Source organism: Neomonachus schauinslandi, chromosome 9 (assembly GCF_002201575.2).
Source record: "Neomonachus schauinslandi chromosome 9, ASM220157v2, whole genome shotgun sequence".
NCBI lineage: Eukaryota > Metazoa > Chordata > Mammalia > Carnivora > Phocidae > Neomonachus > Neomonachus schauinslandi.
In genome coordinates, this window is record NC_058411.1 from 108,816,319 (window position 1) to 108,837,868 (window position 21,550).

The 21,550-nt window shown below is 36.3% G+C and overlaps 1 protein-coding gene across 1 annotated transcript in view; it reads left to right on the plus strand.

The window, feature by feature from the left end:
* Nucleotides 1-21,550, plus strand: part of LRRC49 (leucine rich repeat containing 49) — a 169,274-nt gene that overhangs the window by 139,654 nt on the left and 8,070 nt on the right. Inside the window, exons 13-15 of the mRNA XM_044918294.1 lie at nt 6,236-6,447; nt 9,446-9,555; nt 19,922-20,075. Of these exons, the coding sequence (XP_044774229.1) occupies nt 6,236-6,447; nt 9,446-9,555; nt 19,922-20,075 (476 nt within the window). The remainder of the gene's footprint in view (nt 1-6,235; nt 6,448-9,445; nt 9,556-19,921; nt 20,076-21,550) is intronic.

The window sequence follows — 21,550 nt, forward strand, 5'->3', positions numbered from 1 at the left end:
GAAACAGTCAACAAAACCAAAAGACAACCGACAGAATGGGAGAAGATATTTGCAAATGACATATGAGATAAAGGGCTAGTATCCAAAATCTATAAAGAACTCATCAAACTCAACACCCAAAAAACAAAGAATCCAATCAAGAAATGGGCAGAAGACATGAACAGACCTTTCTCCAAAGAAGACATCCAAATGGCCAACAGACACATGAAAAAGTGCTCAACATCGCTAGGCATCCGGGAAATCCAAATCAAAACCTCAATGAGATACCACCTCGCACCAGTCAGAATGGCTAAAATTAACAAGTCAGGAAATGACAGATGTTGCCGGGGATGTGGAGAAAGGGGAACCCTCCTACACTGTTGGTGGGAATGCAAGCTGGTGCAACCACTCTGGAAAACAGTATGGACGTTCCTCAAAAAGTTGAAAATAGAGCTACCATACGACCCAGCAATTGCACTACTGGGTATTTACCCCAAAGATACAAATGTAGGGATCAGAAGGGGTACATGCACCCCTTGTTTGTTTATAGCAGCAATGTCCACAATAGCCAAACTGTGGAAAGAGCCAAGATGTCCATCGACAGATGAATGGATAAAGAAGCTGTGGTATATATATACAATGGAATATTATGCAGCCATAAAAGGAATGAGATCTTGCCATTTGCAACGACGTGGATGGAACTGGAGAGTATTATGCTGAGTGAAATAAGAGAAAGACATGTATCATATGACCTGACTGATATGAGGAATTCGTAATCTCAGGAAACAAACTGAGGGTTGCTGGAGTTGGGGGGGGTGGGAAGGATGGGGTGATAGACATTGGGGTGGGTGTGTGCTATGGTGAGCACTGTGAATTGTGCAAGACTGTTGAATCACAGATCTATACCTCTGAAACAAATAATGGAATATATGTTAAGAAAAAAAAAAAAGAAGATAGCAGGAGGAGGAAAAAAAAAATGCAAGACCCATCTATATGCTGCCTACAAGAGACTCTTTTCAGATCTAAGGACACCTGCTGATTGAAAGTGAAGGGATGGAAAAGCATTTATCATTCGAATGAAAGTGAAAAGAAAGCTGGGGTACCAATACTTATATCAGACAAAATAGACATTAAAACAAAGACTGTAACAAAACACAGAGACGCTATATAATAATAAAGGGAACAATCCAACAAGAAGATATAACAGTTGTAAATATTTATTCACCCAACATGGGAGCACCCAAATATATAAAGCAGCTAAAAACAAACATAAAAGAAATAATCAATAGTAGTATAATAATAGTAGGGGACTTTAACACCCCATTTACATCAATGGATAGATCATCCAAATGGAAAATCATCAAGGAAAAAGAGGCTTTGAAGGACACATTGGACCAGATGGATCTAACAGATATATTCAGGACATTTCATTCTAAACAACAGAACACACGTTCTTTTCAAGTGCACATGGAGCATTCTCTGGAATGGATCATGTATTAGGCCACAAAGCAAGTCTCAACAAATTCAAAAAGACTGAAGTCATACCATGCATCTCTTCTGATCGCAACACTATGAAACTAAAAATCAACCATAAAAAAAAATCAGGAAAGAACACAAATACATGGAGGTTAAATAACATTCTACTAAACAATGAATGGGTCAACCACGAAATCAAAGAGGAAATCAAAAAATACATGGAGACAAATGCAAATGAAAACACAGTGGTCCAAAATCTTTAGGATGCAGTAAAAGCTGTTCTAAGAGGGAAGTTTAGAGCAGTACAGGTCTACCTCAGGAAGTGAGAAAAATCTCAAACAACCTAATCTTACACCTAAAGGAGCTGGAAAAAGAAGAACAAACAAAACCCAAAATGAATAGAAGGAAGGAAATAATAAAGATTAGAGCAGAAATAAGTGAAATAGAAATTAAAAAAAACAATAGAACAAATGAATGAAACCAGGAGCTGGTTCTTTGAAGAGATCAACAAAATTAAAAAACGTTTTGCCAGATTCATGAGAGAGAGAGAGAACTCAAATAAAATCAGAAATGAAAGAAGAGAAATAACAACTGAAACCAAAGAAAGAACAAAGGATTATAAGAGAATATTATAAAAAATTATATGCCAACAAACTGGCTAACCTAGGAATAATTTATAAATTCTAGAAACATATAAACTACCAAAACTGAATAAGGAAGAAATAGAAAATTTGAACAGACCGATTACCAGTAATGAAATTGAATCAGTAATCAAAACCTTCCAACAAACAAAAGCCAGGATCAGAGAGTTTCACAGGTGAATTCTACCAAACATTTATTTTTATTTTTTATTTTTTTTAAGATTTTATTTATTTATCAGAGAGAGAGAGACAGAGGCAGGCAGAGGGAGAAGCAGGCGCCTTGCTGAGGAAGGAGCCCAATGTGGGACTCGATCCCAGGATCCTGGGATCATGACCTGAGCCGAAGGCAGACGCTTAACCGACTGAGCCACCCAGGCATTCCTCTACCAAACATTTAAAGACAAGTTAATACCTATTCTTCTCAAACTATTCCAAAAAATAGAAGAGTAAGGAAAGCTTCCAAATTCATTCTATGAGGCTAGCATTACCCTGATACCAAAACCAGATAAAGACATACAAAAAAAGAGAGCTACAGACAAATATTTTTGATGAACATAGATACAAAAGTCATCAACAAAATACTAGCAAACCAAATCCAACAATACATTAAAAAAATTATTCACCACAATCAGGTGGGATTTAATCCCAGGATTGCAAGGGTGATTCAGTATTCACAGATCAATCAACGTGATACATTACCTCAACAAGAAAGAGGATAAAAATAATACGATCAGGGTGCCTGGGTGGCTCAGTTGGTTAAGCGACTGCCTTCGGTTCAGGTCATGATCCCAGGATCCTGGGATTGAGCCCCGCATTGGGCTCCCTGCTCGGTGGGAAGCCTGCTTCTCCTTTCCCCACTCCCCCTGCTTGTGTTCCCTGTCTCGCTGTCCCTCTCTCTCTCTATTAAATAAATAAATAAATAAATAAAATCTTTTTAAAAAAATCATATGATCATTTCAGTAGATGCAGATAAAGCATTTGACAAAGTACAGCATCCATTCATGATAAAAACCCTCAACAAAGTAGTTGTTATACCTCAACATGATAAAGGCCATATATGAAAACCCATAGCTAACATCATACTCAATGGTGAAAAACAGAGCTTTTCCCCTAAGATCAGAAACAAGACCAGGATGTTCACTCTCACCACTTTTATTCAAGAGTACTGGAAGTCCTAGCCACCACAATTAAGAAAATAAATAAAAGACATCCAAATTGGTAAGGAAGAAGTAAAACTTTAACTAATTGCAGATGCCATGATACTATACATAGAAAACCTAACAGACTCCACCAAAAACTACTAGAACTGATAAATGAATTCAGTAAGGTTGCAGGATACAAAATCAATATACAGAAATCCATTGCATTTCTATACACCAATAATGAAGTAGCAGAGAAATTAAGAAAACAATCCTATTTACAATGGCATCAAAAATAATAGAATATCTAGGAATAAATTTAACCAAGGAGGTGAAACACCTGTACTCTGAAAACTATAAAACATTCATGAAAGAAATTGAAGATGACACAAAGAAATGGAAAGGTATTCTGCGTTCATGGATTGGAAGAAAAAATATTGTTAAAATGTCCATACTACCCAAAGCAATCTACAGATGTAATGCAATCCGTTTCAAAATACCACCAACATTTTTCACAGAGCTAGAACAAAAAATCCTAAAAACCATAAAGAAACCTAAATAACTAAAGCAATCTTAAAAAAGAAAAACAAAACTGGAGGTATCACAATCCCAAAGTTGTAGTAATCAAAACAATATGGTATTGGCACAAAAATACACACATAAATCAATGGAACAGAATAGAGAGCATAGAAATAAACCCATGATTATATAGTTAATTAATCTTCGACAAAGGAAGCAAGAATATGCAATGAAGAAAAGACAGTCTTTTCAACAAGTGTTGTTGGGAAAACTAGACAGCTACATGCAAAAGAATGAAACTGGACCACTTTTTTTTTTTTTAAGATTTTATTCATTTATTTGAGACAGAGAGGGCACGAGTGAGAGAGCAGCAGAGGGAGAGGGAGAAGCAGACTCCCCACCGAGTAGGGAGCCTGATATGGGGCTCAATCCCAGGACCCTGAGATCATGACCTGAGCTGAAGGCAGCCGTTTAACCAACTGAGCCACCCGGCACCCCAAAAGTGGACCACTTTCTTACACCGTAAGCAAAAATAAACTCACAATGGATTAAGGACCTAAATGTGAGACCTGAAACCATAAAAATCCTAGAAGAGAACAAGGCAGCAACTTAATTCACATTGGCTGAAGCAACTTCTTTCTAGATAGGTCTCCTGAGGCAAGGCAAACAAAAGTAAAAATAAACTATTGGGAATATATAAAAATAAAAAGCTTCGGCACAAAAAAGGAAACAATCAATGAAACTAAAAGTCAACTTACTGAATGGGAGAAGATATTTGCAAATGATATCCAGTAAAGGGTCAGTATCCAGAATGTATAAGGAATTTATAAAACTCAACACCAGATACACAAATAATCTAATTTAAAAATGGGCAGAAGACATGAACAGACATTTCTCCAAAGACAAACAGGTGGCCAACAGACACATGAAAAGATGCTCAACATCACTCATCAGCAGGGAAATGCAGTAAAAAATGCAATGAGATATCAGCTCACACCAGCAGAATGGCTAAAATAAAAAAGACAAGAAACACAGGTGTTGGCTAGGATGTGGAGAGAAAGGAATGAACCCTTGCACACTGTTGGTGGGAATGCAAACTGGTGCAGCCACTGTGGAAGGAAGTATGGAGATTTCTCCAAAAATTAAAAATAGAACCACTCTACTATCTAGTAATTGCACTACTAGGTATTTATTCAAAGACTATGAAAAGACGAATTTGAAAAAATACATGCACTCCTATATTTATTGCAGCATTTTTTATAATAGCCAAACTATGGAAGCAGCCCAAGTGTCCATCCACAGATGAATGGATAAAGAATATGTCAGTCCACAGAAGAACAGATGTGTGTGTGTGTGTGTGTGTGTGTGTATGAGAGAGAGAGAGAGAGAGAGATGGCAAGATCTCATTCTTTTTATGGCTGAATAATATTCCAATGTATGTATGTATATATATGTGATATATAAAAGGATATATGTGATATATATAAAGGAAAAATTAGACAAATCAAAAAACAGACTCTTAACTATAGAGAACAAATTGATGGTTACCAGAGGCGGGGGGGTGGCAGGGTGGGTGAAATAGGTGAAGGGAATTAAGAGTACCCTTACTGTGATGAGCACTGAGTAATGTATAGAATCGTTGAATCACTGTATTGTACATCTGAAACTAATATAACACTGTTAACTATACTGGAATTAAAATTTTTAAAAAAATAAGGTTGAGAAATTAGCTTTTTCCAGTTTTTCCAATTCGCTGTTTGTGGTACTATTATGTTACTTATTAGTATGTATTTGCAGAAACTGTGAGTTCTCCCTTGAGTTTTTATTATTGTTGTGTTTTTCTCTGTTAGCCAAGTGATTTCCTTCGCCTGCCCTCTTATAGTTCTTTTTCTTTTGCCACATCATCCTCCCTAAAGAAGATAGATAGAAGTGGAGACAATATGTTCAGAAAAGAGCATCCAATTTCACAGAAAGAACACTTACATAGGCATTTCAGTTTTAGTGATTTTCTTTTCCCATGGCCAGTTTAACTAGCCTGAATAGTAATTGGCAAGATACAGGTAGTAATGACTAATTAATTCTTCTCAGAGGCATTGTGAGCCCTGTATTTATAAAATTCTGGAAGTTTTATTTCTAGTCTTTCCTTTGTAGATTTAATTTCAGTGTAAAGCATATAAAAATCATTGTAATGCCTAAAAGTCTGAATTATTATATATTTATTTAATTTTAAGGATCTTAGTTTGCTAGTAAATGGGGGACATCCTTTGCAGACGGGAAATCACTTATAATTCAATACTGGGTGGATTAATGGATTCCATCAATGATGTATCAGATGTACTAAAATTATGTAAATTTAGTAGATTCAGTTGATTTAATGTAATTGAAAACATATTAGTTAAGCCTAAAGTTTACAGATTTCTTGGGGAATGATCAGTGAAGCTTTAATGTTAATTTTTTAAGATGGTTAAATTCAATGTTCAGCTCTTTTTTGTGTTTTATTATTGCAGCACCTTAAATTCAAGGAAACAAATCTTGTAATGCTGCAGCAGTTTAATGCACTAGCTCAACTCCGCCGTGTCGACCAGTTGACAATTGATCCTCAAGGAAATCCAGTTGTCAATTTTACACTCTGGAAATACTATGTACTGTTTAGGCTGAGCCATTTTAGTATGCAGAAAATAAATGGGACAGAGGTAAGATAAACATAAGTCAACTGTAGAATTAAAATATTCCTTTTTAGGGGAAATAGTCATAATAATGGTCAGGAAATTCGGTAACCATGATAGAACTTTTTTTTTTTTTAAGATTTTATTTATTTATTTATTTGACAGAGAGAGACACAGCGAGAGAGGGAACACAAGCAGGGGGAGTGGGAGAGGGAGAAGCAGGCTTCCCACTGAGCCTAGAGCCCGATGTGGGGCTCGATCCCAGGACCCTGGGACCATGACCTGAGCCCAAGACAGACACTTAACGACTAAGCCACCCAGGTGCCCCACCATGATAGAACTTTTGAGAAATATTGTGGATCTTTCCCAAATCTTGACATTTAAGCTAAAAATCCATCGAAAAACTTCTAAAGCACTAGACAGGCTTTAAAAATAGTAACCAAATCATGGTGAATAGCAAATACTTTTACTGTTGTTTGTAAACATTCAGAGAAGTAAAATGTTGGTAGGATGACAGTTAAAAAAAAAAAGAACACTTATGTAGGTACTGTGATCTTTGTATTCTTCAAAGTGTTTTGCAGACTGCTGGACACATAAGAAGGATGGGGAAGTAATACCCAAAGGTCAGCTGATAAGGGTCATGGTAGAGGAAGGGAGGAATAAAGTGAGAAAAAAAGAGAATGTATGCAGGAAAAGAAAAATAATTTTAAAAAGATGAGAAGGAGAAATAAGGAAGAAAGGTAAAAAAGAGAAAGTAAAAATGAGAAAAAAAGGAAATCAAACAAGCATATGTAAATGGCTGGACTGCTTTGTTAATAGTTTGTAACAGCTGCCTGTGGATTACCTGCACTGTATAACTCAGGCCTGGAATATTATTAGTGAAAGGATATTTTTCAGATTAATTTTGCTAAGCTTGTCACAAGGGTAATCTCCTTGCTATCCAAAGACCATGTTCTCTAAGTACTATTTTGGAAGAAAAGGAATCTGTGCTTCTTCCTCTCCTGTGGAATTCCTGCACTGAATTTAAATTAATGCTCCAAAGAAAGAAGATCTCTAATATGCTGTTAGTATTATTACGATTATCTCTTAACATTCAGAAGACCTCTTTATTGTAAAACGAGCTATAATCAAGTTTGCCAGCATGGTGGTAATAGCAACTGTGTTTCCCTGCAGCTGATGCACTACAAGTACCTCTGGCCTAGCACTCTAAAAATCTAGTAGAGTGTTAAGAGACTGGAGATCCCTGGGTCAGTGTACAACAGCCAAGTGAAATTTGCATCAACCATGGTAGGCTCATGACCACAGTATCAGCTATCTGTCGAAGATGGAGGACAAATCTGGACCTTCAGACGACTGATTTCTCCAGCTAGTTCCCAAGAGATTTGGCTCAGTCTTGTGTACTCTTGTGTATTCTCTTGGTACTTCCCAGAGAGGTTGTGAGTCATTGATCAGAACTAGTATTTAGTCCCCTGGACTGGAAGTAGAATAGTTATTTTGGCTATGGGTGAGTATTCTCCTTCATTAAGGGCCAAACTGTTGACCCCATTAACCTAAGTAGTGTATTTACCCAGACATGGGTCACTACTAGAGATGTATTAATTATGATAGAACCTTGAAATAGGAAGGAATGGTACAGTATAATTACATAAAATAGAGAAGAATTCGAAAGAACCAATAGAACTTACTCTGATTTAAAGTTCCTAAAATGTCAATGCCTGGGATATTTGACCCTTTATTTAAACAGTCTAAAATAAAGCTGCTTATCTCAACCTTGACAATATGTAGTAATATTATACAATATACCTACTTTTCTTTGTATATGAGAGAGAATAATATTGCTTGAGGTAGAATTAAATTTGAATTGTGAGCATCAAGAAGAAAAGATGGAGTAGTGGCCTGCACTGGCCACTAGGTGACTATGTTAGACCAAACAACTTAGTTGTCAGCTACAGGAAAGATTTGAGGGAACAGCAGCCTCGTTAACTCTGAGGGTCTTAGGGAAAATGTGAGATTGCACTGAATCATGTGTATAAGATGCTTGTGAATTACGGGTTTATTTTTTGGAAAATGCCTGTGAAGTGTATTACAGCAGTATTAATGAATTTTTTTAAGTTCCAAAATTTAACTATACCCGGGTTTCTCAACCTCAGCTCTGTTGACATTCTGGGCCACATAACGCTTCGTTGTGGGGGCTGCCCTGTGCAGTGTAGGATGTTTAGCGGCATCCCTGGCTTCAACCCACTAGATTCTAGTAGCTCCCCTCTGCCAGTTGTGATAACCAAAAATGTCTCCAGACATTGTCAAATGTTTCCCTAGGGGCCAGAATGGCCCCTGGTTGGGAACCACTGGTTATATAGGCAAACTAATAGTATTTAAAATGCAAGCAACCATATCTTATATTAAAGAAAATATGCCCAGATATTAATCCAAGTCCCACTTTTAGCTTTTAGTACCTTCTTGGTTAACATAGGAATGAGCCCTCACAGAGAATACCTGTGACAGCTCCTTGTGGAGAGAAAGGTAGACATAGTTTTAGAATGAACAGGAGTACCTTGCCTATCTAATGTTCCATCTCTCAGAAAAGGACAATGTTATTCTTATAGAAGCAAGGTATGAACAACACCTTGGCTTACCTTTGACACATTATTAAAGTGAATCTGTTCCATTGACACTTGAGAATTTTCCCCCTAAATCATTCTACTCCAAGAAACTATAGGATTTCTGAAAAAAAAAAATCATTAAGAATTTAAGTTGCCTCAAGTCTAATTCTCAGGGAACATTGCTTTGAGTCAGAGCTAATTCATCACCTCGGTCATCCTCCATCACCATGAGCCAACATCTGTACATCTTCACTTCAGTTAAGTTAGGGAAGAAAGAGATGTCAATGAGAACTCTCCTTTTACAGCCCAGAGAAGGCACTTCCCTGGACTAAAAGAAAATACGTTAGAAATTTCTTTGAAATTGTGTTAATTGTATCAAGCTAGAGCCAGTGTCATTTTGACCCCTCTCCATTGTATCTCTTCAGGTGACGCAGAATGATATGATAATGGCTGAAAGGCTCTTTGGAATCTTAGCACATGTTGCATCTTCCGAGTTACCCCAGTACCGTATGATTTCAATTCTGGGTGATGCCAGGTAATCTTTAATTTCTATCATTTTTATAGAATTTCTGTTGCACTAGAAAAAAGGAATACATTCCACACACCTCTTCACTGCCACTTGTGCATCCCACAAACATTGATCCTAAATTTGTCTTGTGGCTGGCCCTCTTCAAAGTGTTGGGGTATAAAGTTGAATAAGACAAAATTCTTGCTCTTATGTGGCTTATAAGCTAATAATTTAAAGATATATGTAAGTACTTATAATGTGAATGTTTCAGATTTCAGAGAGGGCTGTAGGAGTATAGGAGAGACCAACTGCACTTTGGAAGAACATGAGGGAAAGCTTCACAGAGGAGGTAACATTTTATCTAGCTCTTCAGGAATGAGGAGTTTTTCAGGTAGAGGATATAGGGGAAAGAGATTTGCAAAGGTGCAAGGAATTGTAACAAGTTTAGTATAATTGGAGCATGGGATAATTGTGAACAGTGACAGTAAATGAAGCGAGAAAGATTGTGGTTTGATTTTGAAGAGTTTTGCAATCCATTCAAAACAAAAACGAATACTTGTGCTTTGTAATTAAGCACAACAATTGTGTGATTAGATGTATATTCTAGAAAGGCTGCCATTTGAACAGACAGAGATGGATGGACTGGAGACCAATCAAGAGGCTCATTATAGTCCAGGAGGGAGATTTTGAAGGCATGAACTAAGACAGTGAGAGTGGAGAATAGGATAAATTGAAAAATACTTAGAAGAGAACAGAACCTGATAGAACACACTAAGAAAATGTGCGTGGATGGAAGGAGAAAAGTCGAGGATGCTATGTCAGTCATGATTCAGTTATAGATAAGAGAATTCACTCTGGCTAGAATAAGCAGAAAATGACTGATATACAAGGAATTAGTTGTCTATAAAATCATCAGAAGGGACGGGGAAGCAGTCTAATGACTCCCAGAATGATACCACAGAACCAGCCCACCAAGAAAACTGCCGCCTCTGCTCAGGGAACTAGCTGATCAGGAGACTGTCATCCCAGTTGCAACCTCCAGGATCATACCACTTTCACTGCGTGGGGGATCAGGAATTCCTCACTCCTGTCCCCAGAACTTGGTTGCAAAATTTACAATGACAAATTAGTAATTTGTATCGAAGAAAACCGGGTATGTGTGTGCTATCTCTACTTCCCCACTTAGCTCAGTTCTGATTTCAGATCTTACCCAAGTATGTCTGATTGGTAGAATCTAAATCCCATAAAAAACCTATAAAATCACTTGACAAAAATATATTGAAGGAGGGACTGCTACAAAATGAAGACTGAACACAAGAAATAGGAAGCATTGAATTCAAAAACTGATGGTGTGGAAATAAGTAAAAATTAGAGGAAAAAATGAAACAAGATGAAACCAGAGAGGAAGACAAACCATAAGAGACTCTTGATCTTAGGAAACAAACTGAGGGTTGCTGGAGGGGAAGGGGGTCGGGGAATGGGGTAGCTGGGTAATGGACATTGGGGAGGGTATGTGTTGTAGTGAGCGCTGGGTGTTATGTAAGACTGATGAATCACAGACCTCTACCCCTGAAACAAATAACACATTATATGTGAATTTTAAAAATATGCTCATAATTAAGGAATTAAAAATTAAAATAATAATAAAAATAAAATATGTCTAAAAATATATTTATCAAAAATATTAATGCATAAGGAAAAATTTAGTAACCTGAAAATAAAAATCCCAGAAATTCCTAAGGGAAAGGAAGTTAAACTTTCCTAAGGTTATTTTCCCCCCTTGGGACTACTACTTAGCACCAAAAGTTGATGGAAAAATACATGTTTAACTGTGTATATTAAAATTTTAAGGGCTACATTAGGAAGAAGGGCTAGATGGTACAGATTCTAAACCACTAAAAAGAAAAAAGATCAACAAAAGGCTGGAAGGGAAGAAAAAAGAAAAATAAATATGTTATTTATAATAAATATTAATGAATGGAATTCTCCTATTAATAGATAATGGCTATCAGGATTAAAATTGAGTTACATGTTGTCTTTGGAGAAATACCCCTGAAGAAAGCAATATATAAAGTTTGAAAATAAAGAGGTGAAAATATATAACAGGGAAACGCCAACAATAGCAACAAACAAATCTGGGAATATTAATATTAGTGATAATAGAATTGATGACCAAAAGCTACAATCTACCAAAAAATATAATTATGAAACTTAATGTAACTAAGTTCCTAAATACATCAACAAGTACAAGTATACATTGACAAATTCACAGTTATTGTGATAGATATTAATCTAATAGATCAGTAGATCAAATAAACCAAAAAAAAATGACTGTCTCTAGGAGTTGAGCTGAGGACACTAAGGTTCCAAAAGTGTGTAAAAGCTTTCTTTTTACTGTATGCTTATAGATAACTGCTCGAATTACCTTTTTGGGTTTTATTTCTGTTTTGGTTTTTGTTCTTTTTATTATTATTATCATATTCCTTTTTTAAAAAAGATTTTAAAAAGTACTTTAACTCTTTTGGGTTGAAGAATAAATTAAAACCAAAGTTATAAATCACATATAAATGAATTTGATAATAAGGACACTCTGTGTCACAGCCTGTGGGATGTTGCTAAAACTGTACTGAGAGGAAATGATATATCTTTAATATACTTGTTAGGAAACAAGAAAGATTAGAAATTAATGAATGAGGCTTTCAACTCAAGAAGCTAGAAAAATACCAAAGTAAAGTAAAAGAAAATGGAGGCAAGAAATTCATGAAGATAAAGTAACTTTTAAAGAAATAAGAAAGAAGAATAGTTGACTAGTAAAAGCAAAAATTGACTCTTTATAAAGGCCATTTTCTAAGGAAAATCCAAGAACTCAACTATTAAACTTTTTTATAACTAATTAGAATATATAACAAGGGAACCAGACACTATATCAGCATACAAATATAATTGGCATTTCTTCATTAAAATAATAAATTCTTGAAAATAGTATTAGAAAAGTATCCCATTTATAGAGGCAATAAAAATGATAAAATATCAGGAAATCCACCTGACATAAAGTAACTAAGAAGTAAACAGTGAAATTAGGAATAAAAAAAAAAGTCTAAAAAATGGAGAGATGTACATTGTTAATGAATTCTGAGGCTTAATAAAAATGTCAATTTATTTTAATTAAATCATGTAATTATTAAATTTCCAAGCAACAATCCCAGTGTGATTTCTCAGTAAACTTTATTTTTATTTTTATTTTTTGTTTTTTAATATTTTTCTAAATTTTATTTTATTATGTTATGTTAATCACCATACATTACATCATGAGTTTTTGATGTAGTGTTCCATGATTCATTGTTTGCATATAACACCCAGTGCTCCATTCAATACGTGCCCTCTTTAATACCCATCACCAGGCTAACCCCTCTCCCCAGCCCCCTCAATTTCTAAGTAAACTAAACAAGATGAATTTTGTATCTTAGGAAGGCATTCATCACTTCAAGTTTATCAAAACATTCAGCTATACTTTCTAATACTTTTTAAAGTTTTGACACATTTAGCTCACAAAAATTTAGAACTTTTGTATGATAAAAGACATCATAAAGTCAAAAGACATGAACAGACAGGGAGAATGTATTTGCAACACATTTAACAGATTTAAGAAGTCCTAGAAATTTAGTAAGAAAAAGACAATCAACATGAAAGTAAAAGCAAAGGATATAAAGACTTTACAACAGCAACAAAAAAAGACCAATTATTGTAAGAAAAGATCCAACTCACTTGTAATCAGAGAAGTAAAAATTAAAACAATGAGGTTTCATTTTTGCCAATGAGATTGAGTAAAAAAATTTTTTTTTAAAGATTTTATTTATTTATTTGAGAGAGAGAGAATGAGAGACAGCACAAGAGGGAAGACGATCAGAGGGAGAAGCAGACCCCCCGCCGAGCAGGGAGCCTGATGTGGGACTCGATCCCGGGACTCCAGGATCATGACCTGAGCCGAAGGCAGTCGCTTAACCAACTGAGCCACCCAGGCGCCCAAGATTGAGTAAAAAATTTAAGAACTAATAATATTGGGGGTTTATTAGTACTCAGAGAAACATACACTCTACATTATTGGTGGAAGTGTAACTTGATGCAGACTTGTGAAGGAAGTAGTTTAGCAATATCTATCATATTTTTGAACCCAGAAGTTCTAGTACTAGGAATATAGCCTACTGAAATGCACGTACATGGGCACAAAAAACTTAGGTACAGGCTGTCATTGCTTTATTGTTTGTAGTAACCCAACTTTAGAAAGTAATTAAATGCCTAACAATAGGGAAAGTCAAATAAATCATGATACTTCTAAACTATGAATGTAGTATCTATATGATACTGTGTACATTACAATCATTATAAGACAATAAGAAAAAGATGAAAAAGGAAAAAAAAAGATTAAAGTAGTTTTTCTGTTCTGATGTGAAATGATCCAGAGACAGATAGTTCATTAAATAAAATAAAGTGTAAAAGAGCATTTATATTATGACCCGATGTTATTTTTAAAAGCAACAAAATAAATGTATATGTATAAATACAGAGGCATAGAAAGGGAGTTAAAAAGATGAACACCTGATAGGATGTGGATGTTAGGAATGGTGGTTGAGTAGTTAAAGAGTGGTTTTCAAGTTTTACCCTATGTATGTTTGTGCAATTTGGAAGTTCTTATTGAGAATACATTAGACTTCTCCAATAATGGTAAGTTAGGTTGTTTTGACAATTCTTTGCACTATAAACAACTAAAAATTTGGATAAAATAAAAAATGAAAACTCTATAAAAGTACTGAAGAGGTGACAACACAAATAATTTGGATTTTGGCATTATTTTGTAAGGATTATAAAACGACTATGCATAGTGTATTTCATGATATAATTAGTCAAGTTTGAAAATACCTGGAAACAACAAGAAAATTTAAAAAGTGATCCATCAGATCTGGAAGGAAACCAAAGGAAGTTCTGTAAATGAAAAATACAACAAACACAATTAAAACTTGGGACGCCTGGGTGGCTCAGTCGGTTGAGCATCTGCCTTTAGCTCAGGTCATGATCCCAGGGTCCTGGGATTGAGTCCCGCATTGGGCTCCCTGCTCAGTGGAGAGCCTGCTTCTCCCTCTGCCTGCCACTCCCCCTGCTTGTGCTCTCTCTCTCTCTCTGACAAATGAATAAATAAAAAATCTTAAAAAAAACAAACACACAATTAAAACTTAAGAGGTTTAACAGCCAATTAGACCTAGTTGAAAAGAGAATCAGTAATTTGGGAAATAGCTTAGAGGGAATTTTGTCAAATGAAGCATAAAGAGAAAGGAACATCTGGAAAAGCAGTTATGAAATTTGGAGATAGAATGAGTAAAAAGGTTTAAAATATGTTTGATTGGAATTTCAAAAAGATAAAGAAGGTGTGGTAGAGGTAATATTTAAAAATAATGGCAGGGACGCCTGGGTGGCTCAGTTGGTTAAATGTCTGCCTTTAGCTCAGGTCATGATCCCAGGGTCCTGGGATCGAGCCCCACATTGGGCTCCTTGCTCAGCAGGGAGTCTGCTTCTCCCTCTGCCTGCCGCTCCCCCTACTTCTGCTCTCTCTCTCTGTCAAACAAATAAAATAAAATCTTTAAAAAAATAATAAAGATAATGGCAAAGAATTTTTTAGAACTGATGAAATACACTAATCTACACATTAGACAAGCTCAATCAATTCCAAATGTATTCAACTAAAAGAAATCTACCCAAGTCACTTCACAGTGAAACCACAGAGCACCAACTATAAAGGTAAAAAATTCTAAAACAACCAGGAGAAAAGAGATTATCTTAAAGGAGTGCACATCAGCAACTGACTTCACAACAGCAGCAGTGGAAGTTAGAAGACAGGATAATACATATATTCAGTGTACTGAAGGAAATTAATTGCCAACAACCTAGATTTCTATACACTGTAAAAATGTCTTTTAAGAATGAAGATAAAATAAAGACACTTTAAAGCAAAGTAATAAAAAACAAAAGCTAAGGGTATTTCCCACCAGTATTCCTGCACTAAAAGAAATTATAAAGCCTGTAATTAAGCAGAAGGAAAGTGATCCCAGATAGAAGGTCTGAGGTGCAAGAAGAGCTAAATAAAGAGCAAGAAAAATACCAAATTTGTGGGATAAAGCCAAATGAATATTGACTGTATAAAGTAACAATAATTATGTGTTGTGGGTTTTAAAATATATAGAATTAACTTACACTACAATAGTGTAGTGTAGGAGGAAGTAGATAAAGATACAGTGTTTTAGATCCTTGTATTATCTAGGAAGGAGCTATAGTAATTAAGGTCAGATGTTAGTAAGTTAAGAGTGCATGTTCTAATTTCTATGGTAACCAAAGAATAAATAGTGTACAGCTTCTAAACTAATAAGGAGGAGGGGGGAGAAATGGAAATGAAGAGAAAGAGAAAAGAAACATAGAACATGTGGGTCAAATTGAAAGAAAAGAAAATGTCAGATTGAACCTAAATACGACTATATCAGCAATTCCATTTGTACCAAAAGTCAGAGGCTTAGACCAAGAGTCATTTTCTCCCCTGAGTCTGCAAGTCAGCTGGATGGCTGTGCCTTCAGCTGGGGTCCTCATGCATCTGCAGTCACCTATGGGTTGGGTAGGCAGCTCTGCTGATCTAGCCTGGGCTCTCACTTGTTCGGGAGTTGGCCAGCTATAAACTGATCTAGGGAGGCCTTAGGACAAGTTGTCTTTGCTCCACCTGGTCTCTCATGCTTTCATGGGAGAGAAGGGCACCTGGGTGGCTCAGTTGGTTAAGCAACTGCCTTCGGGCTCGGGTCATGATCCCAGAGTCCTGGGATCGAGTCCTGCATCGGGCTCCCGGCTCAGCGGGGAGCCTGCTTCTCCCTCTGCCCCTATCCCCTCTCGTGCTGTTTCTCTCTCTGTGTCAAATAAATAAATAAACAAAATCTTAAAAAAAAAAAAAAGAGAAAAAACATGCAAGGACTCCTGAGGCCTGGTCTAAGCAGGAGGTAGCCTGCTTAGCTGCAGAATCACATTGTAAAGGGCATGAATTCAAGGGAGCTCGTAATTATTACCATCAATGTTATCAATGATAAAATACAAATGTATTAATTGTTCTGGTTAAAAGCCAAAGATTGTCAGATTGAGTAAAAAAATGAAGTTCAGTTATATGTTGTTTACAAGGGACACATCTGAAACATAAGGTTACATAAAGTTTAAAAGCAAAAAAGTGAGAAAAGGTAACAACATAAATACTGGCCAAAATAAAAACAGAGTAGCCATTGAGGACTAAATAGACTAAGGTTAGAAGCAATACTAGAAATAAAGAGGATCATTTCAAAATGATAATAAGTTCAGTTCATCTGAAATATTAAGATAAATTTGCTAATTTAATTTGTATGCACCTATTAGAATAGCCTTAAAAACCTATAAACCAAAAATCGACATTACTATAACTCCACCATTACAGTGGGAAGTTTTAATATACTTTTGAGTAGTTAACTTAAAAAGGATATAAAATACTTAAACAACATGATTAACAAATTTGATTTAATGGACATTCAAAGAACATTGCCCCCAATAACATGTTCTTTTTAAGCATGCATGGAAATTTATAAAAATTGATCAAATACTATCCATAAGGCAATTATCAGCAGATTCCAAAGGATTTACACAGCCCATGTTTTCTGTTCAAAATGAAATTAAGCTTTAACTCAGTTACTCAGTGTTAACCAGGAAATCTCCGTATCTGGAAATCAAAAAACACATTTCTAAATAACCCACAGGTTAAAGACAATTTTATAATGGAAACTACCTTGAACTGAAATATAACAAAAATACCACATTTCAAAACTTGTGGAATCAAGTTACATGATGCTACATGAAAACATTTTAGCCTTTGAAATGCATGTATTAGGAAAGAATAAAGGCTGAAAATGAATGAGCTAAACATTTATCTAAAGAAGTTAGGAGAAGAAAATAAAGAAGTTAGGAAGAAAAAAGCAAAATAATCCTGAAGGAAGTTAAAAGAAATAATGACATTAAAAACAGAATAACGAGGGACACCTCGGTGGCTCAGTCAGTTGGGTATCCAACTCTTGGTTTTGGCTCAGGTCATGGGCTCAGGTTCCTGAGATTGAGCCCCACATCTGACACCACTCAGCAAGGAGTCTGCTTCAGGATTCTCTCCCCTGCCCACCCTACCTCTTCCCCTACTTACGAGCACTCTCTCTCTCTCTCTCAAAAAAATAAATCTTTAACAAAATAAAAATAAAAACAGAATTAATGAAAAATTGATTATTTGAAAAGACTAATATAAGTGATAAAATGTACATATGCATTGCTTTGGTAATTAAAAAGTCAATAAAGAAAATGCAGGTAAAGATCTATATGTTACTCACTTTTTTCTTTATAAAAGTGAGAAAATTATACTACCTAAATATCCAAAACAAGAGCCTGATTAGGGAAATTGATTAACATCACAATTGAATTTTATTCATTCATTAAATTTTAATGACATAGAAAAATGCTGATTACATAGCATTGAATGAAAACAAGTGTACAAAATCAGATGTTTAGTATGATCTTAACTTTTTACAAAAATTCGTAGAAAAAACCTGCAAAAAAATATGTTGAATGTGAACAATGTTTTAGATTTATATAGATTTATGAGCTATAGATTTATGGGTGATTTTTATCTATTTCTTTATACTTTTCAAAATGTGTACTCCTTAAAATACTTCTAAAATTGCTGTTTGTTTGTTTGTTTTAAGATTTTATTTATTTGACAGAGAGAGACACAGTGAGAGAGGGAACACATGCAGGGGTAATGGGAGAGGGAGAAGCAGGCCTCCCGCGGAGCAGGGAGCCCGATGTGGGGCTCGATCCCAGGACCCTGGGAAAATGACCCAAGCCGAAGGCAGACGCTTAACGACAGCCACCCAAGCACCCTAAAATTGCTGTTTTATGCTTTTAAATTAGAAAAGGGTAAAGAGCTATTCTTCTTCTCTTCCTAATCTTTAGTTTGGTTTATAGTAAAGTAGTAATACCCCTTCACTTAGAGACACCCTAAGTCTGGTGGAAACCAGAAATCAACTTTCACAGGAGATGAGGTGCATTTCTCTGTCTAGGCTTATGGGTCTGCCAGTGATGCTCTAAACACTGTTCATATTCTTCATAATCAAATGAAGTTTCCAGTTTCATTATTTACCTCCTACTAGGATCTTGCCCCAATATGCTAACACTTGGAGGTTTTTAGGTTTTGTTTATTTTGGTTTTGCCTAAAGTTAAACCAGTATCCCACTCCATTTTCTTTTTCTTTCTTTTTTTTTTTTTAAAGATTTTATTTGTTTATTTGACAGAGAGAGAGACAGTGAGAGAGGGAACACAAGCAGGGGGAGTGGGAGAGGGAGAAGCAGGCTTCCCGCGGAGCAGGGAGCCCGATGCGGGGCTCGATCCCAGGACCCTGGGATCATGACCTGAGCTGAAGGCAGACGCTTAACGACTGAGCCACCCAGGCGCCCCCCCCATTCCATTTTCTAACTGTGAGTAATACTACTGAGCTGCATAATGGAATCACGAACTATTTGTGTGATTTATAAGAGGTAATATATGTTTTATGAAAGATAATGACTTAGAAAGTTTGGCCTAGGGTGGCTGGGTGGCTCAGTCTGTTAAGCGTCTGCCTTCGGCTCAGGTCATGATCCCAGTGTGCTGGGATCGAGCCCTGCATTGGGTTCCCTGCTTCATGGGGAGCCCGCTTCTCCCTCTGCCGGCTGTTCCCCCTGCTTGTGTGCTCTCTCTTGGTCAAATAAATAAATAAAATCTTAAAAAAAAAAAGTTTGGCCTACTACTCTTTAAATGGGTTGTTTTGTGCTCTGTGATTTTTAAATTTTGTATTGATTTCTTTTTTTTTTTTTTTAAGATTTTATTTATTTATTTGAGACAGAGAGAATGAGAGGGAGCACATGAGAGGGGGGAGGGTCAGAGGGAGAAGCAGGCACCCTGCCGAGCAGGGAGCCCGATGCGGGACTCGATCCAGGGACTCCAGGATCATGACCTGAGCCGAAGGCAGTCGCTTAACCAACTGAGCCACCCAGGCGCCCTGTATTGATTTCTTTAAGGTAGAGTTTGTTCACTTTAGAAATGGTTGAGACATGTTTATGTTGATGACTGGTAGTTGTGAAACAAAAGAATTTGGGTTGACTAGCTTAATTAGTAGAAAGATTGGGGTATTGAACTGAGTTCAAATAAATAACTCAAACTCATAAAACAGACATTCCAAAGAGCATATGCTTCCCTTGAAAGTCAACAAAAAGTAGACACATTTTAATAAATCTCATTGATACTATATCTCTTGACTGTCTTTCTACAGAAAGAAGCAATTCCGGTATTTGCTAGAAACCAAAGGAAAAAAACCTGGTCTTGTCAATGAAGAAAACAGCGATAGCAAAAGACTTGTAGGAGAAAACACAAACCGTGCTATGCTAAATTATACCACGAGAGACTTTTATAACGAAAGGCTAGAGGTAAAACCACCATCAGTCTTTGGGATCTGATGCCTGGATATCTCCCACCTGGCATGGGACTTGGCAGTTGTATATTTCTCCCTTTGATCAGTGAAGATAACATGTTTGTGTCCTGGAAAGTTAGCCAGCCTTATATGTTAGGTACAGCTGGAGACAGTAGACACCATGGCGTTAGGAAGAAGTAGAGTCCATAGCTCCAATATCTTTATTTCAGCAGAAAAAAATGTTCCAAAGAAATCTGTACCAAAAATTTAGACCAAAGTGGACCAAGGGTTCTGATCTGTCTGAATTAAGACAAGAGATACGGGCTTGCTGTGAATACTTAACTGGCCCTTGTTGGGTTGTGTCCTTGATGTTCTCATTCACTGCTTTCATTCTCCTACACCATTAACTTCTGCGTCCTTAATCGTGTGATGTCATTTTAACCTATTCTGTTTCCACTGTAGCTGCTTAGCCAGAAAAGCTGGAACTAATTCTTTACTTCTTTGTATTCAGAGGTTTATTGGAGGAATACAATGTTAGGGTGCCACAGGAGCTGCAAAGAAGAAAAGCATGCAGTGCCTGCCTTGGTGGAACACATACGAAAGCTGAAGAAACAAATTCTCTAAATAATAATAGAATGTGAAGATTCTGCAAGAGATTTTGAGGGGACTGAAGGGCAAAAGAGCAAGACAAAGAGAGCAGGGAGCACTCATTGACTGAACATCTTTAACTGATGTGCAAAGCACCGTGAGTTATATAACTCACAGAGGTTTTATATATGTATTTTATATATATATATATATATGGCAGTAAGATGGCCAGGCAAGTGGTTTTCAGATGTTTTTTAAAAGCCATGGAACTCTTTATTCAAACCATATTGTAGTTGAAACCCAGTATGTCAAAACAAAGCAAAAACAGCCGAGCAGCTGTTGTTATTAAGGGAAAGGAGGCTTCAGAGCTTCATTTGATTGGATTGTCTATTCTTTTCCTTTCTCCTCATCTCTCCCCCAGTCCTGAAGCATCTCTTCGGAACCCAGAGGGGCTCTAAGGATTCAGCTTGAAAATACCTTGAAAACTCAATGCAATTGATATTTTTATAGCATCCTAAAAGATGTTCAGATTCTGCTTCAAATTCTTCTAGTACAAAAATTACTGCTTCATGAGGTAGCTCTTTATCACTGAACAATTCCATTGGTGAAAAAATTCTTACTCGTGTGAAGCTGAAATCTGCCTCCTAATAACTTTTAATTCATGACCCTAGTACCACCTTATGTAGAAAAGAGAATTCATTTCTTTCTCATGAAAACTCTTCAAATGCTTGAAGTCAATACCTTGAAATCCTCCCCGACCCCCACATTCATGCTTTCACTCATTCAAAAATCATGTGTTAAACACCTGTCACATACATTACTTGGGCTGTAAGAAGTTATTGTCCTTATCCTCACAGATCTCACATCCTAATGGAGGAGATAGACATATACAGGGATGGTTAT